Source organism: Ovis aries, chromosome X (genome assembly GCF_016772045.2).
Source record: "Ovis aries strain OAR_USU_Benz2616 breed Rambouillet chromosome X, ARS-UI_Ramb_v3.0, whole genome shotgun sequence".
Taxonomy (NCBI): domain Eukaryota; kingdom Metazoa; phylum Chordata; class Mammalia; order Artiodactyla; family Bovidae; genus Ovis; species Ovis aries.
The window spans coordinates 82,599,828-82,619,955 of NC_056080.1; the positions used below are offsets into that span (position 1 = coordinate 82,599,828).

A 20,128-nucleotide genomic window follows, 5' to 3' on the forward strand; every position below is an offset into this window, starting at 1 on the left:
ACCACTAGACCATTCAGGTATGACTTAAATCAAATCCCTTATGATTATGCAGTGGAAGTGAGAAATAGATTTAAGGGCCCAGGTCTGATAGATAGAATGCCTGATGAACTATGGAATGAGGTTCATGACATTGTACAGGAGACAGGGATCAAGACCATCCCCATGGAAAAGAAATGCAGAAAAGCACAAGGGCTGTCTGGGAGGCCTTACAAATAGCTGTGAAAAGAAGAGAAGCAAAAAGCAAAGGAGCAAAGCAAAGATATAAGCATCTGAATGCACAGTTGGTGATGGACAGGGAGGCCTGGCGTGCTGTGACTCATGGGGTCACGAAGAGTCGGACACGACTGAGCGACTGAAAAGAACTGATTGCAATAGGGAGAATGTTTTGACCACACGTTCTTAACGTGTCTCAAAATGGAACAGAAAAAGATATTTCGTTAACATGAAAGAATAAGCAGGGTGAGCAACAGCTCCGTGTGTGTGCATGAGTTTGTGTATCTGTGTGTGTGTGTGTGTGTGTGTGTGTGTGAGATGGGGCAAGAGGTGGGGATGGATGAACAGACAGCATGATGGATCAGTGTGACAGGAAGTGTTTCTTTCTGTAGTGAGCTGATTCTTAGAATGAGCTGTTAAGGGAGCCAGAAAGGTCTGACGCTTAGTGCTTGCTCAAGCTTGGGGGAAAGCTGAAGTTCAGAGGAGAGAAGGTTGGCTAAAGCTTAGCCAAGCCAAATGAGTGGGTATATTATGGATGACTGTGAGCACTTGGCCAGTCTCTGCTGTTGTTTAAGAGAGGCAAAGTCAGCCCTTCGACAGTATTGTTGTTACCACAATTGCAAGTCCATGTGCTTGATGCAGAATGAGTCCCATCAAAATGAAATGTTTGAGTTTGGGACAGGGAAAGGTTGATTACAGATTCATACAAGGATGAGGGTGGCTCTTGCCCTAAGAACCCAAAAGTTACTGAACGTTTTCAGTAAGTATGTTTAAAAGCAAAGGTTAGAGAAAGTTGTGGTAAGTGGTTTCAGACTTCGTGGTGTCACACCCTTTGTGCTTAAGGTTAGGTCATGGTCAGGTAATGATGTTCCTAAATATCTCGACCAGATGAATGTCATTTTCTGTCCTGACCGGAGAGGGCAAAGTCTCAAGGAACACCTTTCACCGTGATATGTCCCATCCTGGTTAAACAGAAACAGGTTTCCATTGGCAGCTCCTTCAGGGCAAGGTTCCCATATTCGACCCAGCTCTCATCCTTGATGGAGCCAGGTAGCCAACACAATAGGTCCTGTCTCCTCAAGCTGTCCACCTGAGGAGACCAGTTCTCACAGCCTGAGACCCAGAAAGATGGCCACCTGCCATGAAGTTGCAGAGACAGGGATGGGGAGAGGTTCGCCGCTCCTCACGGCCTGGGCCAAGGCTAGTGGAGGGACTTAGTGAGGGCTCTGAATCACTAAAGGATGTAGTCCCCAGTCTATTCCCTGGGACCATCCAGCTCACCCACTGGCGCAACGTTGGGTCATCTCCAGGCCCTCCACAAGAATGCCAGAATCTCTCTTCTCTCACTTTCCACCTGATGACCACCACACCACCCTTACTTAATCACTTCCCCAATGAATGGTCCCTCATTGACAGTAACTGTGGGCAGGGCCCACTGTGGTGCTGATCAATAGCTGAGCAGGACAATGAATGGCCACTCCTTGACAGTTGGCTGCTTGTAAATGGGGCCATCTGAGGCCCCAAGCAAGGCTGAGCCACACCTGCTGCCTAGGAACAGGGTGCGTTGGAAAGAAGCACACCAATGGCTAACTGCATAGGGCTGTGCTCACTCTGCTCTGTTACACTGTGCATAGAAGAAGAATCACTGTGAGGTTAAGGTTTGTCAAAGTAGTTCTCAAGGTGGGCTGGCTTTCACATTCTTGGTGGCTTTGAAATATTAGCTATGCTATATGCGGCACATGTGATCATGTGGCAGCTGTTGCAGGGGCATATACATGAGCACTGCTGACAGGCATGCCTGGGAATACAAGGAAAAGAATGATGTACAAAAGTTAAAGAAGCCTGTGAAATCAAATCCTGATTTGGAATAGAGTCCATTAAACAGAGTAAAGCACACTGGACCCAACATATCCTTCGGTAACAGAGCAGCATGAGCACAGCCCTTAGCAGGTAGCCATTGCTGTGCCTGATGACTCCATATCCTGTTACTAAGCAACCGGTCTTGCCTAGCAATTGGACAGTGCAACCCTGGGCCCTGCCCATAAGCAACCAACTATCAATGAGGTACCTACTGGTACTTCTCTTGCTCAGCTATTGGTCAGCTCCACAGTGGGCCCTATCTGATGATCACTGTTAATGTGGGCCCACTGGGAAGTGATTCACTCAAGAGTTAGGGGCACAGTGGAAAACGGACTCTCGCCTTTGGGCACCTTCCTTTCCTTTTCTTCATTTTTGTGTAAATCGGGAATGTCTTTCTGGTGGATGGGGCAAGGTGAGTTTCCCTCCTCAATATGAGAGTTGAAGTGTCCCCAGCAATCTTAGTGGAGGAGGCATTTAACACTTTCTTTGCTCTGAAGTGTAATCTTATGGAGACGGTGTATAGATCTTGGGGCAACGGACTGAAGATTCACCAAGCCTTGGGGTCTCTAAAGCTCACTGGAGTAGAAAAAACTTCCAACCTGTTCTCAATTACCTGCTTGCTCTTAAGTTCCTTAAGCCCCTCAAGAACCCCCCGATAGGAAGAGGGTGGTCTAAAGATGAAGTGACTAGAGGACTCTGAAGTGCTGAAATGGGATGAAAAGTGTTTGGCAGAGGTTCATACAGGGATGGAGGGGCAGGAGTGTTGAAGGGGACATCCAAGTCAAAGAATAAAGGGCACTGAAGGAAAGTCTGAGGGTCACGAGAAGAAACACCATGCCCTGAATCACCACTCCCAGAATCAGACACACAGAGGGGTCAAGGGTGGGAAAGTTGTATCATGGCCTCCCTCAGCACCCACTAACCCATGTTGATGGGCACCGTGGTACATTGTGATGTCTAAGACCCCCAAAGCCACCATTGGCTGGGGGAGTGCCTAGCTGACCAATCAGAGTGAAGGGTGTGGCTCCTCATTGTCCTGCGAAGGTATATATAGGGAGGTCAGAGGCAGAGATTCTGGGTTAGGCCACTTCATGGTGTCATCATGGCTAAGGGAACCAGGAAGCCACGGCAGCCAAGAAGAGTTGCAGTGCGGTTTGCTTCGAGGAAGAAAGGAAGAAAGAAGACCCTCTGGCAACGGAGATACAGAGGCAGCGTGAAGGTAAGATGATTCCATCGACACTCCCCAGGTTCTCCATTGACTTTGGTGCCCAAGACCTCTACACTGCCCTTGCCTGGCGCAAAAGTCCTCATCAGGCCACCTCCCTTTTCATGAAGTCTCCTTTCCAACTCAGTTGTTATACTCTTTCCTCAAAACTCATACCCTTCTCTTGTCTTTCAAGGCACGAAATATGACCATGAGGGTCAGAAGACCTCTAAAAGGAACCTTGAGAAAGAAAATCCGATCGCACGCCACTCCGTCGAAGAAGGTGAAGAACACAAGAGAACCAAACTGTTTCTCCGTTCCTGTGCACGTGAGAAACTGAACCAAGCCGAAAAAGGTACCAAAATATGAGTCAGAGTCAACGAAGGGGCAGAATCAAAGAGAAGATAAGCTCAGCCACCCAAGAATGAGAGACCCTGGAGAAGTACAACCTGGGCAGCCAGTAACTGAATAGAAAAGGTCAGACAGTTTAGAATTGTGTCTCCAGTGGTCTGCTTTCTTAGAAATGGTTAAGCAGGAAAGGCTGACTCTCACACTAACATAGTAAACTGATGGCTGCAGTTAAAATAAACATCAAAGGGTGAAAAGATGATATTTGTGTGTGTGTGAATTTTCTGATGGGAAGGGAGGGAGGGAAGAAAAGAGGTGGGCACCTGAGTGGGGAGGGGTGCGAGGTCCCGAGAGATTGGGGGACAGACCCTGAGGTCCCCAGTTAGCCAGAGAGGAGAGGCCTGGACTGGGTCAGGAGTCTGCACTGAAGATGGCTAACCCCGCTTATCAATTGATCTCAGCGGCAAGGAGTAGTGGTGTGGTGTTACTGCCATTGTTTAGGGTGTGGAATGACATGAGGGTCTAGATTGCCAGAACCCAGATGGGAAGAGGGTTTCACATGGGGATGGTGAGTGTCATACTTCCCCTGAGAGAGGCAGGCAGAAATCACATCCTGGCCACTTACGTCATAATGGGCTTTGTTGCATCACTCACCTTTGCTGTCAGCTAAAGGTGCTCAGGAGGCCCAAAATGCTGATCCAACTAAAACCCACAACCAGCACTCCCAAAGATTAAAATAATGTTTGGAGGGAACAGACCAAATATCAATTAGGCCACTGTTTTCCTAAGAAATTGGTGGGAGCAGTGTGTTCCCACGGGCAGGGCAGTGGAGCTGGCCCAAATCCCGGTGCAGATGACAAACAGGATCACCACACACAGATCATTTTTTTGGGTGGTGGGCACCATGCAGTTTGTGGGATCTTAGTTCCCTGACCAGGGATTGAACCGGTTCCCCTTCTAGTGAAAGCATGGAGTCCTAACCCCTGGACAACCAGAGAAGTCAGAACAGAGACTTTTGATACAAGTATTAACATAAGACTGAGTACAAGCTGGTCTTATATTGATCATCATCCCCTAGTATTTCTAAATAACTACAGTCATAAAACATTCTTCCCCCCAAAAAACTTTTGTAGTCCAAGCTCTGCAAGTTTTTGTGGTTTAAATATAAGAGTATGGGGTATCTACTTTGAAGGCAAATTGGAAGTGGTCAAACAAGAGATGGCAAGGGTGAACGTCGACATTCTAGGGATCAGCGAACGAAAATGGACTGGAAAGGGTGGACTTACCTCAGATGACCATTATATCTACTACTGCGGGCAGGAACTCCTCAGAAGACATGGAGTAGCCATCCTAGTCAACAAAAGAGTCCGAAATGTAGTACTTGGACGCAATCTCAAAAACGACAGAATGATCTCTGTTCGTCTCCAAGGCAAACCATTCAATATCACAGTTATGCAAGTCTAGGCCCCAAGCAGGAACGCTGAAGAAACTGAAGTTGAACGGTTTTATGAAGACCTACAAGACCTTTTAGAACTAACACCCCCAAAGATGTCCTTTTCAATATAGGGGTCTGGAATGCAAAAGTAGGAAGTCAAGAAACACCTGGAGTAACAGGCAAATTTGGCCTTGGAATGCAGAACGAAGCAGGGCAAAGGCTAATAGAGTTTCGGCAAGAAAATGCACTGGTCATAACAAATACACTCTTCCAACAACACAAGTAAGACTCTACACATGGACATCACCAGATGGTCAACAGTGAAATCAGATTGATTATATCCTTTGCCACCAAAGATGGAGAAGCTCTATACAGTCAACAAAAACAAGACCAGGAGCAGACCGTGGCTCAGGTCATGAACTCCTTATTACCAAATCCAGACTCAAATTGAAGAAAATAGGGAAAACCACTAGACCATTCAGGTATGACTTAAATCAAATCCCTTATGATTATGCAGTGGAAGTGAGAAATAGATTTAAGGGCCCAGGTCTGATAGATAGAATGCCTGATGAACTATGGAATGAGGTTCATGACATTGTACAGGAGACAGGGATCAAGACCATCCCCATGGAAAAGAAATGCAGAAAAGCACAAGGGCTGTCTGGGGAGGCCTTACAAATAGCTGTGAAAAGAAGAGAAGCAAAAAGCAAAGGAGCAAAGCAAAGATATAAGCATCTGAATGCACAGTTGGTGATGGACAGGGAGGCCTGGCGTGCTGTGACTCATGGGGTCACGAAGAGTCGGACACGACTGAGCGACTGAAAAGAACTGATTGCAATAGGGAGAATGTTTTGACCACACGTTCTTAACGTGTCTCAAAATGGAACAGAAAAAGATATTTCGTTAACATGAAAGAATAAGCAGGGTGAGCAACAGCTCCGTGTGTGTGCATGAGTTTGTGTATCTGTGTGTGTGTGTGTGTGTGTGTGTGTGTGTGAGATGGGGCAAGAGGTGGGGATGGATGAACAGACAGCATGATGGATCAGTGTGACAGGAAGTGTTTCTTTCTGTAGTGAGCTGATTCTTAGAATGAGCTGTTAAGGGAGCCAGAAAGGTCTGACGCTTAGTGCTTGCTCAAGCTTGGGGAAAGCTGAAGTTCAGAGGAGAGAAGGTTGGCTAAAGCTTAGCCAAGCCAAATGAGTGGGTATATTATGGATGACTGTGAGCACTTGGCCAGTCTCTGCTGTTGTTTAAGAGAGGCAAAGTCAGCCCTTCGACAGTATTGTTGTTACCACAATTGCAAGTCCATGTGCTTGATGCAGAATGAGTCCCATCAAAATGAAATGTTTGAGTTTGGGACAGGGAAAGGTTGATTACAGATTCATACAAGGATGAGGGTGGCTCTTGCCCTAAGAACCCAAAGTTACTGAACGTTTTCAGTAAGTATGTTTAAAAGCAAAGGTTAGAGAAAGTTGTGGTAAGTGGTTTCAGACTTCGTGGTGTCACACCCTTTGTGCTTAAGGTTAGGTCATGGTCAGGTAATGATGTTCCTAAATATCTCGACCAGATGAATGTCATTTCTGTCCTGACCGGAGAGGGCAAAGTCTCAAGGAACACCTTTCACCGTGATATGTCCCATCCTGGTTAAACAGAAACAGGTTTCCATTGGCAGCTCCTTCAGGGCAAGGTTCCCATATTCGACCCAGCTCTCATCCTTGATGGAGCCAGGTAGCCAACACAATAGGTCCTGTCTCCTCAAGCTGTCCACCTGAGGAGACCAGTTCTCACAGCCTGAGACCCAGAAAGATGGCCACCTGCCATGAAGTTGCAGAGACAGGGATGGGGGAGAGGTTCGCCGCTCCTCACGGCCTGGGCCAAGGCTAGTGGAGGGACTTAGTGAGGGCTCTGAATCACTAAAGGATGTAGTCCCCAGTCTATTCCCTGGGACCATCCAGCTCACCCACTGGCGCAACGTTGGGTCATCTCCAGGCCCTCCACAAGAATGCCAGAATCTCTCTTCTCTCACTTTCCACCTGATGACCACCACACCACCCTTACTTAATCACTTCCCCAATGAATGGTCCCTCATTGACAGTAACTGTGGGCAGGGCCCACTGTGGTGCTGATCAATAGCTGAGCAGGACAATGAATGGCCACTCCTTGACAGTTGGCTGCTTGTAAATGGGGCCATCTGAGGCCCCAAGCAAGGCTGAGCCACACCTGCTGCCTAGGAACAGGGTGCATTGGAAAGAAGCACACCAATGGCTAACTGCATAGGGCTGTGCTCACTCTGCTCTGTTACACTGTGCATAGAAGAAGAATCACTGTGAGGTTAAGGTTTGTCAAAGTAGTTCTCAAGGTGGGCTGGCTTTCACATTCTTGGTGGCTTTGAAATATTAGCTATGCTATATGCGGCACATGTGATCATGTGGCAGCTGTTGCAGGGGCATATACATGAGCACTGCTGACAGGCATGCCTGGGAATACAAGGAAAAGAATGATGTACAAAAGTTAAAGAAGCCTGTGAAATCAAATCCTGATTTGGAATAGAGTCCATTAAACAGAGTAAAGCACACTGGACCCAACATATCCTTCGGTAACAGAGCAGCATGAGCACAGCCCTTAGCAGGTAGCCATTGCTGTGCCTGATGACTCCATATCCTGTTACTAAGCAACCGGTCTTGCCTAGCAATTGGACAGTGCAACCCTGGGCCCTGCCCATAAGCAACCAACTATCAATGAGGTACCTACTGGTACTTCTCTTGCTCAGCTATTGGTCAGCTCCACAGTGGGCCCTATCTGATGATCACTGTTAATGTGGGCCCACTGGGGAAGTGATTCACTCAAGAGTTAGGGGCACAGTGGAAAACGGACTCTCGCCTTTGGGCACCTTCCTTTCCTTTTCTTCATTTTTGTGTAAATCGGGAATGTCTTTCTGGTGGATGGGGCAAGGTGAGTTTCCCTCCTCAATATGAGAGTTGAAGTGTCCCCAGCAATCTTAGTGGAGGAGGCATTTAACACTTTCTTTGCTCTGAAGTGTAATCTTATGGAGACGGTGTATAGATCTTGGGGCAACGGACTGAAGATTCACCAAGCCTTGGGGTCTCTAAAGCTCACTGGAGTAGAAAAACTTCCAACCTGTTCTCAATTACCTGCTTGCTCTTAAGTTCCTTAAGCCCCTCAAGAACCCCCCGATAGGAAGAGGGTGGTCTAAAGATGAAGTGACTAGAGGACTCTGAAGTGCTGAAATGGGATGAAAAGTGTTTGGCAGAGGTTCATACAGGGATGGAGGGGCAGGAGTGTTGAAGGGGACATCCAAGTCAAAGAATAAAGGGCACTGAAGGAAAGTCTGAGGGTCACGAGAAGAAACACCATGCCCCTGAATCACCACTCCCCAGAATCAGACACACAGAGGGGTCAAGGGTGGGAAAGTTGTATCATGGCCTCCCTCAGCACCCACTAACCCATGTTGATGGGCACCGTGGTACATTGTGATGTCTAAGACCCCCAAAGCCACCATTGGCTGGGGGAGTGCCTAGCCGACCAATCAGAGTGAAGGGTGTGGCTCCTCATTGTCCTGCGAAGGTATATATAGGGAGGTCAGAGGCAGAGATTCTGGGTTAGGCCACTTCATGGTGTCATCATGGCTAAGGGAACCAGGAAGCCACGGCAGCCAAGAAGAGTTGCAGTGCGGTTTGCTTCGAGGAAGAAAGGAAGAAAGAAGACCCTCTGGCAACGGAGATACAGAGGCAGCGTGAAGGTAAGATGATTCCATCGACACTCCCCAGGTTCTCCATTGACTTTGGTGCCCAAGACCTCTACACTGCCCTTGCCTGGCGCAAAAGTCCTCATCAGGCCACCTCCCTTTCATGAAGTCTCCTTTCCAACTCAGTTGTTATACTCTTTCCTCAAAACTCATACCCTTCTCTTGTCTTTCAAGGCACGAAATATGACCATGAGGGTCAGAAGACCTCTAAAAGGAACCTTGAGAAAGAAAATCCGATCGCACGCCACTCCGTCGAAGAAGGTGAAGAACACAAGAGAACCAAACTGTTTCTCCGTTCCTGTGCACGTGAGAAACTGAACCAAGCCGAAAAAGGTACCAAAATATGAGTCAGAGTCAACGAAGGGGGCAGAATCAAAAGAGAAGATAAGCTCAGCCACCCAAGAATGAGAGACCCTGGAGAAGTACAACCTGGGCAGCCAGTAACTGAATAGAAAAGGTCAGACAGTTTAGAATTGTGTCTCCAGTGGTCTGCTTTCTTAGAAATGGTTAAGCAGGAAAAGGCTGACTCTCACACTAACCTAGTAAACTGATGGCTGCAGTTAAAATAAACATCAAAGGGTGAAAAGATGATATTTGTGTGTGTGTGAATTTTCTGATGGGAAGGGAGGGAGGGAAGAAAAGAGGTGGGCACCTGAGTGGGGAGGGGTGCGAGGTCCCGAGAGATTGGCGGACAGACCCTGAGGTCCCCAGTTAGCCAGTGAGGAGAGGCCTGGACTGGGTCAGGAGTCTACAGTGAAGATGGCTAACCCCGCTTATCAATTGATCTCAGAGGCAAGGAGTAGTGGTGTGGTGTTACTGCCGTTGTTTGGGGTGTGGAATGACATGAGGGTCTAGATTGCCAGAACCCAGATGGGAAGAGGGTTTCACATGGGGATGGTGAATGTCATACTTCCCCTGAGAGAGGCAGGCAGAAATCACATCCCGGCCACTTACGTCATAATGGGCTTTGTTGCATCACTCACCTTTGCTGTCAGCTAAAGGTGCTCAGGAGGCCCAAAATGCTGATCCAACTAAAACCCACAACCAGCACTCTCAAAGATTAAAATAATGTTTGGAGGGAACAGACCAAATATCACTCAGGCCACTGTTTTCCTAAGAAATTGGTGGGAGCAGTGTGTTCCCACGGGCAGGGCAGTGGAGCTGGCCCAAATCCCGGTGCAGATGACAAACAGGATCACCACACACAGATCATTTTTTTGGGTGGTGGGCACCATGCAGTTTGTGGGATCTTAGTTCCCTGACCAGGGATTGAACCGGTTCCCCTTCTAGTGAAAGCATGGAGTCCTAACCCCTGGACAGCCAGAGAAGTCAGGACAGAGACTTTTGATACAAGTATTAACATAAGACTGAGTACAAGCTGGTCTTATATTGATCATCATCCCCTAGTATTTCTAAATAACTACAGTTGTAAAACATTCTTCCCCCCAAAAATCTTTTGTAGTCCAAGCTCTGCAAGTTTTTGTGGTTTAAATATAAGAGTATGGGGTATCTACTTTGAAGGCAAATTGGAAGTGGTCAAACAAGAGATGGCAAGGGTGAACGTCGACATTCTAGGGATCAGCGAACGAAAATGGACTGGAAAGGGTGGACTTACCTCAGATGACCATTATATCTACTACTGCGGGCAGGAACTCCTCAGAAGACATGGAGTAGCCATCCTAGTCAACAAAAGAGTCCGAAATGTAGTACTTGGACGCAATCTCAAAAACGACAGAATGATCTCTGTTCGTCTCCAAGGCAAACCATTCAATATCACAGTTATGCAAGTCTAGGCCCCAAGCAGGAACGCTGAAGAAACTGAAGTTGAACGGTTTTATGAAGACCTACAAGACCTTTTAGAACTAACACCCCCAAAGATGTCCTTTTCAATATAGGGGTCTGGAATGCAAAAGTAGGAAGTCAAGAAACACCTGGAGTAACAGGCAAATTTGGCCTTGGAATGCAGAACGAAGCAGGGCAAAGGCTAATAGAGTTTCGGCAAGAAAATGCACTGGTCATAACAAATACACTCTTCCAACAACACAAGTAAGACTCTACACATGGACATCACCAGATGGTCAACAGTGAAATCAGATTGATTATATCCTTTGCCACCAAAGATGGAGAAGCTCTATACAGTCAACAAAAACAAGACCAGGAGCAGACCGTGGCTCAGGTCATGAACTCCTTATTACCAAATCCAGACTCAAATTGAAGAAAATAGGGAAAACCACTAGACCATTCAGGTATGACTTAAATCAAATCCCTTATGATTATGCAGTGGAAGTGAGAAATAGATTTAAGGGCCCAGGTCTGATAGATAGAATGCCTGATGAACTATGGAATGAGGTTCATGACATTGTACAGGAGACAGGGATCAAGACCATCCCCATGGAAAAGAAATGCAGAAAAGCACAAGGGCTGTCTGGGGAGGCCTTACAAATAGCTGTGAAAAGAAGAGAAGCAAAAAGCAAAGGAGCAAAGCAAAGATATAAGCATCTGAATGCACAGTTGGTGATGGACAGGGAGGCCTGGCGTGCTGTGACTCATGGGGTCACGAAGAGTCGGACACGACTGAGCGACTGAAAAGAACTGATTGCAATAGGGAGAATGTTTTGACCACACGTTCTTAACGTGTCTCAAAATGGAACAGAAAAAGATATTTCGTTAACATGAAAGAATAAGCAGGGTGAGCAACAGCTCCGTGTGTGTGCATGAGTTTGTGTATCTGTGTGTGTGTGTGTGTGTGTGTGTGTGTGTGTGTGTGTGTGTGTGTGAGATGGGGCAAGAGGTGGGGATGGATGAACAGACAGCATGATGGATCAGTGTGACAGGAAGTGTTTCTTTCTGTAGTGAGCTGATTCTTAGAATGAGCTGTTAAGGGAGCCAGAAAGGTCTGACGCTTAGTGCTTGCTCAAGCTTGGGGGAAAGCTGAAGTTCAGAGGAGAGAAGGTTGGCTAAAGCTTAGCCAAGCCAAATGAGTGGGTATATTATGGATGACTGTGAGCACTTGGCCAGTCTCTGCTGTTGTTTAAGAGAGGCAAAGTCAGCCCTTCGACAGTATTGTTGTTACCACAATTGCAAGTCCATGTGCTTGATGCAGAATGAGTCCCATCAAAATGAAATGTTTGAGTTTGGGACAGGGAAAGGTTGATTACAGATTCATACAAGGATGAGGGTGGCTCTTGCCCTAAGAACCCAAAGTTACTGAACGTTTTCAGTAAGTATGTTTAAAAGCAAAGGTTAGAGAAAGTTGTGGTAAGTGGTTTCAGACTTCGTGGTGTCACACCCTTTGTGCTTAAGGTTAGGTCATGGTCAGGTAATGATGTTCCTAAATATCTCGACCAGATGAATGTCATTTTCTGTCCTGACCGGAGAGGGCAAAGTCTCAAGGAACACCTTTCACCGTGATATGTCCCATCCTGGTTAAACAGAAACAGGTTTCCATTGGCAGCTCCTTCAGGGCAAGGTTCCCATATTCGACCCAGCTCTCATCCTTGATGGAGCCAGGTAGCCAACACAATAGGTCCTGTCTCCTCAAGCTGTCCACCTGAGGAGACCAGTTCTCACAGCCTGAGACCCAGAAAGATGGCCACCTGCCATGAAGTTGCAGAGACAGGGATGGGGGAGAGGTTCGCCGCTCCTCACGGCCTGGGCCAAGGCTAGTGGAGGGACTTAGTGAGGGCTCTGAATCACTAAAGGATGTAGTCCCCAGTCTATTCCCTGGGACCATCCAGCTCACCCACTGGCGCAACGTTGGGTCATCTCCAGGCCCTCCACAAGAATGCCAGAATCTCTCTTCTCTCACTTTCCACCTGATGACCACCACACCACCCTTACTTAATCACTTCCCCAATGAATGGTCCCTCATTGACAGTAACTGTGGGCAGGGCCCACTGTGGTGCTGATCAATAGCTGAGCAGGACAATGAATGGCCACTCCTTGACAGTTGGCTGCTTGTAAATGGGGCCATCTGAGGCCCCAAGCAAGGCTGAGCCACACCTGCTGCCTAGGAACAGGGTGCGTTGAAAAGAAGCACACCAATGGCTAACTGCATAGGGCTGTGCTCACTCTGCTCTGTTACACTGTGCATAGAAGAAGAATCACTGTGAGGTTAAGGTTTGTCAAAGTAGTTCTCAAGGTGGGCTGGCTTTCATATTCTTGGTGGCTTTGAAATATTAGCTATGCTATATGCGGCACATGTGATCATGTGGCAGCTGTTGGAGGGGCATATAGATGAGCACTGCTGACAGGCATGCCTGGGAATACAAGGAAAAGAATGATGTACAAAAGTTAAAGAAGCCTGTGAAATCAAATCCTGATTTGGAACAGACCCATTAAACTGAGTAAAGCACACTGGACCCAACGTATCCTTCGGTAACAGAGCAGCATGAGCACAGCCCTTAGCAGGTAGCCATTGCTGTGCCTGGTGACTCCATATCCTGTTACTAAGCAACCGGTCTTGCCTAGCAATTGGACAGTGCAACCCTGCGCCCTGCCCATAAGCAACCAACTATCAATGAGGTACCTACTGGTACTTCTCTTGCTCAGCTATTGGTCAGCTCCATAGTGGGCCCTATCTGATGATCACTGTTAATGTGGGCCCACTGGGGAAGTGATTCACTCGAGAGTTAGGGGCACAGTGGAAAACGGACTCTTGCCTTTGGGCACCTTCCTTTCCTTTTCTTCATTTTTGCGTAAATCGGGAATGTCTTTCTGGTAGATGGGGCAAGGTGAGTTTCCCTCCTCAATATGAGAGTTGAAGTGTCCCCAGCAATCTTATTGGAGGAGGCATTTAACACTTTCTTTGCTCTGAAGTGTAATCTTATGGAGACGGTGTATAGATCTTGGGGCAACGGACTGAAGATTCACCAAGCCTTGGGGTCTCTAAAGCTCACTGGAGTAGACAAAACTTCCAACCTGTTCTCAATTACCTGCTCGCTCTTAAGTTCCTTAAGCCCCTCAAGAACCCCCGATACAATGAGGGTGGTCTAAAGATGAAGTGACTAGAGGACTCTGAAGTGCTGAAATGGGATGAAAAGTGTTTGGCAGAGGTTCATACAGGGATGGAGGGGGCAGGAGTGTTGAAGGGGGACATCCAAGTCAAAGAATAAAGGGCACTGAAGGAAAGTCTGAGGGTCACGAGAAGAAACACCATGCCCCTGAATCACCACTCCTCAGAATCAGACACACAGAGGGGTCAAGGGTGGGAAAGTTATATCATGGCCTCCCTCAGCACCCACTAACCCATGTTGATGGACACCGTGGTACATTGTGATGTCTAAGACCCCCAAAGCCACCATTGGCTGGGGGAGTGCCTAGCTGACCAATCAGAGTGAAGGGTGTGGCTCCTCATTGTCCTGGGAAGGTATATATAGGGAGGTCAGAGGCAGAGATTCTGGGTTAGGCCACTTCATGGTGTCATCATGGCTAAGGGAACCAGGAAGCCACGGCAGCCAAGAAGAGTTGCAGTGCGGTTTGCTTCGAGGATGAAAGGAAGAAAGAAGACCCTCTGGCAACGGAGATACAGAGGCAGCGTGAAGGTAAGATGATTCCATCGACACTCCGCAGGTTCTCCATTGACTTTGGTGCCCAAGACCTCTACACTGCCCTTGCCTGGCGCAAAAGTCCTCATCAGGCCACCTCCCTTTTCATGAAGTCTCCTTTCCAACTCAGTTGTTATACTCTTTCCTCAAAACTCATACCCTTCTCTTGTCTTTCAAGGCACGAAATATGACCATGAGGGTCAGAAGACCTCTAAAAGGAACCTTGAGAAAGAAAATCCGATCGTACGCCACTCCGTCGAAGAAGGTGAAGAAAACAAGAGAACCAAACTGTTTTCTCCGTTCCCGTGTACGTGAGAAACTGAACCAAAGCCGAAAGAGGTACCGAAATATGCGTCAGAGTCAAAGAAGGGGGCAGAATCAAAAGAGAAGATAAGCTCAGCCACCCCAGAATGAGAGACCCTGGGGAAGTACAACCTGGGCAGCCAGTAACTGAATAGAAAAGGTCAGACAGTTTAGAATTGTGTCTCCAGTGGTCTGCTTTCTTAGAAATGGTTAAGCAGGAAAAGGCTGACTCTCACACTAACCTAGTAAACTGATGGCTGCGATTAAAATAAACATCAAAGGGTGAAAAGATGATATTTGTGTGTGTGTGAATTTTCTGATGGGAAGGGAGGGAGGGAAGAAAAGAGGTGGGCACCTGAGTGGGGAGGGGTGCGAGGTCCCGAGAGATTGGCGGACAGACCCTGAGGTCCCCAGTTAGCCAGTGAGGAGAGGCCTGGACTGGGTCAGGAGTCTACAGTGAAGATGGCTAACCCCGCTTATCAATTGATCTCAGAGGCAAGGAGTAGTGGTGTGGTGTTACTGCCGTTGTTTGGGGTGTGGAATGACATGAGGGTCTAGATTGCCAGAACCCAGATGGGAAGAGGGTTTCACATGGGGATGGTGAATGTCATACTTCCCCTGAGAGAGGCAGGCAGTAATCACATCCCGGCCACTTACGTCATAATGGGCTTTGTTGCATCACTCACCTTTGCTGTCAGCTAAAGGTGCTCAGGAGGCCCAAAATGCTGATCCAACTAAAACCCACAACCAGCACTCTCAAAGATTAAAATAATGTTTGGAGGGAACAGACCAAATATCACTCAGGCCACTGTTTTCCTAAGAAATTGGTGGGAGCAGTGTGTTCCCACGGGCAGGGCAGTGGAGCTGGCCCAAATCCCGGTGCAGATGACAAACAGGATCACCACACACAGATCATTTTTTTGGGTGGTGGGCACCATGCAGTTTGTGGGATCTTAGTTCCCTGACCAGGGATTGAACCGGTTCCCCTTCTAGTGAAAGCATGGAGTCCTAACCCCTGGACAGCCAGAGAAGTCAGGACAGAGACTTTTGATACAAGTATTAACATAAGACTGAGTAAAAGCTGGTCTTATATTGATCATCATCCCCTAGTATTTCTAAATAACTACAGCCATAAAACATTCTTCCCCAATAAAGTCTTTTGTTAGTCTAAGCTCTACAAGGTTTTGTGGTTTAAAAATAAGAGTGTGGGATATTATTTGATGTTAATTTTCATTTTGAAATGTTTAAATAAGTTCAAGTAGTCAATCTAATATGGAGTTGTATAAGGCAGAGTCTCTACCAGAGGAATCCCGTGTGTCTTCAGAAAACATTCTAGAAACAATGAAAAGACAGAGTTTTACCATCAGCATCAATAGAGTTGATTTCAGATGTTAAGTTAATGATATGGCATCTTTTATTTGGATTGCAGCTCCCTGATTAAATCTTTCTGGCCCTTTAACTCCTGAGAGACACAGATGATGATTCATAGTCAGTCACTGAATGTGATTTAAAATCATTAAGAGTGAAGGAGACCCCGAGTTTGTGGTCCTTTCAAAGGAAGTGGGAGAACTATCATTCCTGCCTGCTGAAAATTAATCAGTTAAAGCAGCTACCACGATGAAATGGACAGAGAGACCTTATGTCTACCTATAGGTCGGTGCTGTGATTCCAGATCTGTGTATATTATTCACCATTTAACACTAGCACACTTTAATGCCCTGTTGTGGGACTTACTGAAATACTTACTGTTCAGTTCAGTTCAGTCACTCAGTTGTCTCCAAATCTTTGCAACCCCATGAATCCCAGCCCGCCAGGCCTCCCCATCCATCACCAACTCCCAGAGTTTACTCAGTCTCATGTCCATTGAGTCAGTGATGCCATCCAGCCATCTCATCCTCGGTCATCCCCTTCTCCTCCTGCCCCCAATCCTTCCCAGCATCAGAGTCTTTTCACATGAGTCAACCCTTCGCATGAGGTGGCCAAATTAGTGGAGTTTCAGTTTTAGCATCATTCCTTCCAAAGAAATCCCAGGGCTGATCTCCTTCAGAATGGACTGGTTGGAACTCCTTGCAGTCCAAGGGACTCTCAAGAGTCTTCTCCAACACCACAGTTCAAAAGCATCAGTTCTTTGGTGCTCAGCTTTCTTCACAGTCCAACTCTCACATCCATACATGACCACAGGAAAAACCATAGCCTTGACTAGATGGACCTTAGTTGGCACAGTAATGTCTCTGCTTTTGAATATGCTATCTAGGTTGGTCATAACTCTTCTTCCAAGGAGTAAGCATCTTTTAATTTCATGGCTGCAGTCACCATCTGCAGTGATTTTGGAGCCCCCCAAAATATAGTCTGACACTGTTTCCACTGTTTCCCCATAACTTGCTGTTAGCAGAAGGTAACAGATTGCTAGGCCTGAAGAGCTGAAAGTGAAAGTTGCTCAGTTGTGTCCGACTGTTGGTGACTCCAATTCTCCAGGCCAGAATACTGGAGTGGTTATCCTTTCCTTACTCCAGGGGATCTTCCCAACCCTGGGATCAAATCCAGGTCTCCCACATTGCAGGCGGATTCTTCAGCAGCTGAGCCACAAGGGAAGCCAAGGAATACTGGAGTGGGTAGCTGATCCCTTCTCCAGCACATCTTCCCTACCCAAGAATTGAACTGATGTCTCCAGCTTTGCAGGCAGAATCTTTCCCAGCTGAGTTATCAGGAAAGTCCTGAGGTGGACCAAAAGTGGATGTTAGAGGCCCTTGTTTCCCTAAAGTGCCACTGGTATATATTTTAATATCCATGGATATACTGCCACCTTGCAGAGAGAAGTGAGGATGCATAGAGTTTAAAAAGGATCCAAAGACACTTAGGGTTAAAAGAGAAAAACAAATAATAAGTCATGAGTTGAGAAAGGGTATGTCCAAGTAGATCAACAACAATAAATCAATATCAGACGCCTGTAACTCTCCTGGAAAAGGAGGGTATATTGTGATTCAGACATGTCAAGTCCTATTGCAAAAGCTGTGTTTTATTGGAGGGGGTTTTGCTCATTAGCACTTTCAAAGAGTAGTAGAAACTCTTTATACTTCCACTTATACAGGTTCCCTATGAATAGATGCCAACTGACCTCTCTAGCTGTGTCCATAACAACCTCTATTGACTAACACAATGATTTCCCCAAGACCTTCTACTTTCCTCTATGCCTGTGTCCATCTTATCTTCTGTGACGCAGAAACTAGCAACCATCTGAGGCCAGCCTAATGGTCACCTCCAAAGGAAATTTTCTTTATCATTCTCTTGAGTATTAATTTTTTCACGTTCTCTAATCAGTTGCAGTTTATTACATGCAGCTTGTATAATAGATTTTTGAGTATGTATCTTATCAGACATGCATGCCAGAGAGGTAAACGGATTAGAAATCAACAGTGTGGTGACATAAAATATGATCAGTAGTTGGATTATCTAAGACTGTAAGGGAGAGAATCACTCTCTTTTGCCAAGTATGTCTAAAAATCTGTTTGAAAATATAGTAAAATCCATAAAGTAGAGAGTGGATCAGAAGTCAAAGGAGCTTAAAAGAGAAGCTTATTTTATCCGTAGTCAAGAGGAACTCTATGTCTTTATATTAAGACCACCCAATTGCATGACACCAAATGCAAAAGCCAAAGCAGTGTCCATGGATTCATGATAAGAGCACAATACTGCTGGCCCAGAGGCTTCTCTGGCTTGGCAGAGGTCAAGAGCAAATCTATATGCCAAGAGTCAGAACCCATCTGCCCAGGATCACATCCACATATCAGCCAGAATCAAGTGGGAGTCCCCAAACTTTACATGCTCCTGGTCAAGTCCCTCACCCCAGTGCCTTTCCTATAGGCCTGTCACTCATTTCTGCCTTGAGATGGTCATGATTAAATTTCACCTCGCCATCTCTTCAATTAATTGCCGTGGGCAAGTAGAAATCTGAATGCAGAAGTTTGAAATTGAACCCTTACCTTATACCATATAAAAAACTAAACTCAGAGTTGATTAAAGATTTAAATGCAAGATCTGAAACTACAAATCAACTAGAAGAAAACATCCTGGAGAAGTTGTAAACATTGGTCTTAGATGTGATTTTAGGTATGTGACACCAAAAGCATAGGCAACAAAAGCAAAAATAGAAAAGTAGGACTACTTCAAACGATTAAACTGCCTCCCCCAAAGAACATCAAAAACACATCCACATGGAAGCCAAACTGATGGTTACCAAATGGGAAGTTGTGGGGGAGGGATACATTGGGAGTTGGGGATTAACATATATATAGACACCAGTATTTATAAAATAGATAACCAACAAGGACCTACTACAAAACCACAGACAACTCTGTGAGACATTCTGTAACAACATAAATGGAAAAAGAATTTGTAAAGGAATAGCCATATGTATGCGCCTGGGCAAGCTCCGTTGCTTCAGATGTGCCCTACTCTTTGTGACTCTATGGACTGTAGCCTGCTAGGCTCCTCTGTCCATGAGATTCTCCAGGCAAGAATACTGGAGTGGCTTGTCATGACCCTCTGAGTATATCTTCCCAACCCAGGGATTGAACCCACATCTCCTTCATTGCAGGCTGATTCTTTAACAACTTAGTCAAGTGGGAAGCCCAAATACATGTATATGTAAAGCTGAATCACTTTGATGTACACCTAAAACACAACATGGTAAATCAAAGATACTCGAATTAAAAAAAAGAAAAAAAAAGTATACATCATCATGTAGAACAATTAGTTCAAAAAACTAATCGGAAAATGCAGAAAGATTCTTAAACCTACTCTCAAAGAAAGATTGACAGGGAATAGGATAGAAAGGGAAAATGATCATTCAAGTCCTGACCTGTGCCCATGGGAGAGGACTCAGAATATAAGGGAGACTACACGGTTGGAGATATGCCCTGGGTGTGAGTGGTTCGAGCCATATATTGGACACACAAGTCCTGGGGTCTGACACAGGGAAGAGAAACACCCTTAGCTGGCTGCAGGGCCATGTGGACTAAGAGGAGGTCTGTGGGAAGCCTGGCCTCACCCTCCAGGAGCATGTGCTCAGGGGCTTGCTCCCAAGCCACAATGAAGAGGACAGATTGAGACCGCATTTGTGGATGCCTGTTTTCCCCACAACTGCCCACCCCTACACATGCCCTGCTTACTTCGTGTGGCTGCTCTGCACTGGAGCAGGGGCTTCCATGATGAGGCAGAGAGCTGGGATGTTGTTAACAGAGGGGCATCTGGCCCAGGGCGGCATCTGGGTGGGAGAGCCGGGGCCATGCTCATGGAGGGCACTTACATAGGCAGCGTATCAGGAGAAGTCCTGATCTCTGATGGAGGCCCGACTGCCACAGCAGATGACCCAGTACATGCCCAGAGCCCATGAGGGCCTCACCTGCCCAATAGCACCCCTCTTCAACAGGGCAGGGATAGCAAAGGCTTGGGGA

General features: G+C 46.6%; 1 protein-coding gene and 1 pseudogene across 1 annotated transcript; both read left to right on the plus strand.

Moving 5' to 3' along the window:
* Positions 1–8,677: 8,677 nt before the first annotated feature.
* LOC121818316 (spermatid nuclear transition protein 3-like) lies at positions 8,678–9,214 on the plus strand (annotated as a pseudogene).
* A 5,012-nt stretch (positions 9,215–14,226) lies between these two features.
* On the plus strand, positions 14,227–14,766 carry LOC114108607 (spermatid nuclear transition protein 3-like). The gene is made up of 2 exons (XM_027962786.2): positions 14,227–14,369; positions 14,551–14,766. Exons 1-2 carry the CDS (start codon positions 14,253–14,255, stop codon positions 14,764–14,766), a joined length of 333 nt encoding a protein of 110 aa, XP_027818587.2. The 5' UTR covers positions 14,227–14,252.
* The last annotated feature ends 5,362 nt before the right edge of the window (positions 14,767–20,128 follow it).

Bases quoted from the DNA above. Each gene is read 5' to 3' on its own strand.
- LOC114108607 (XM_027962786.2), top strand. From the start codon at position 14,253: ATGGCTAAGGGAACCAGGAAGCCACGGCAGCCAAGAAGAGTTGCAGTG. The intron at 14,370-14,550 runs GTAAGATGATTC...TTGTCTTTCAAG, and splicing joins GATACAGAGGCAGCGTGAAG to GCACGAAATATGACCATGAG.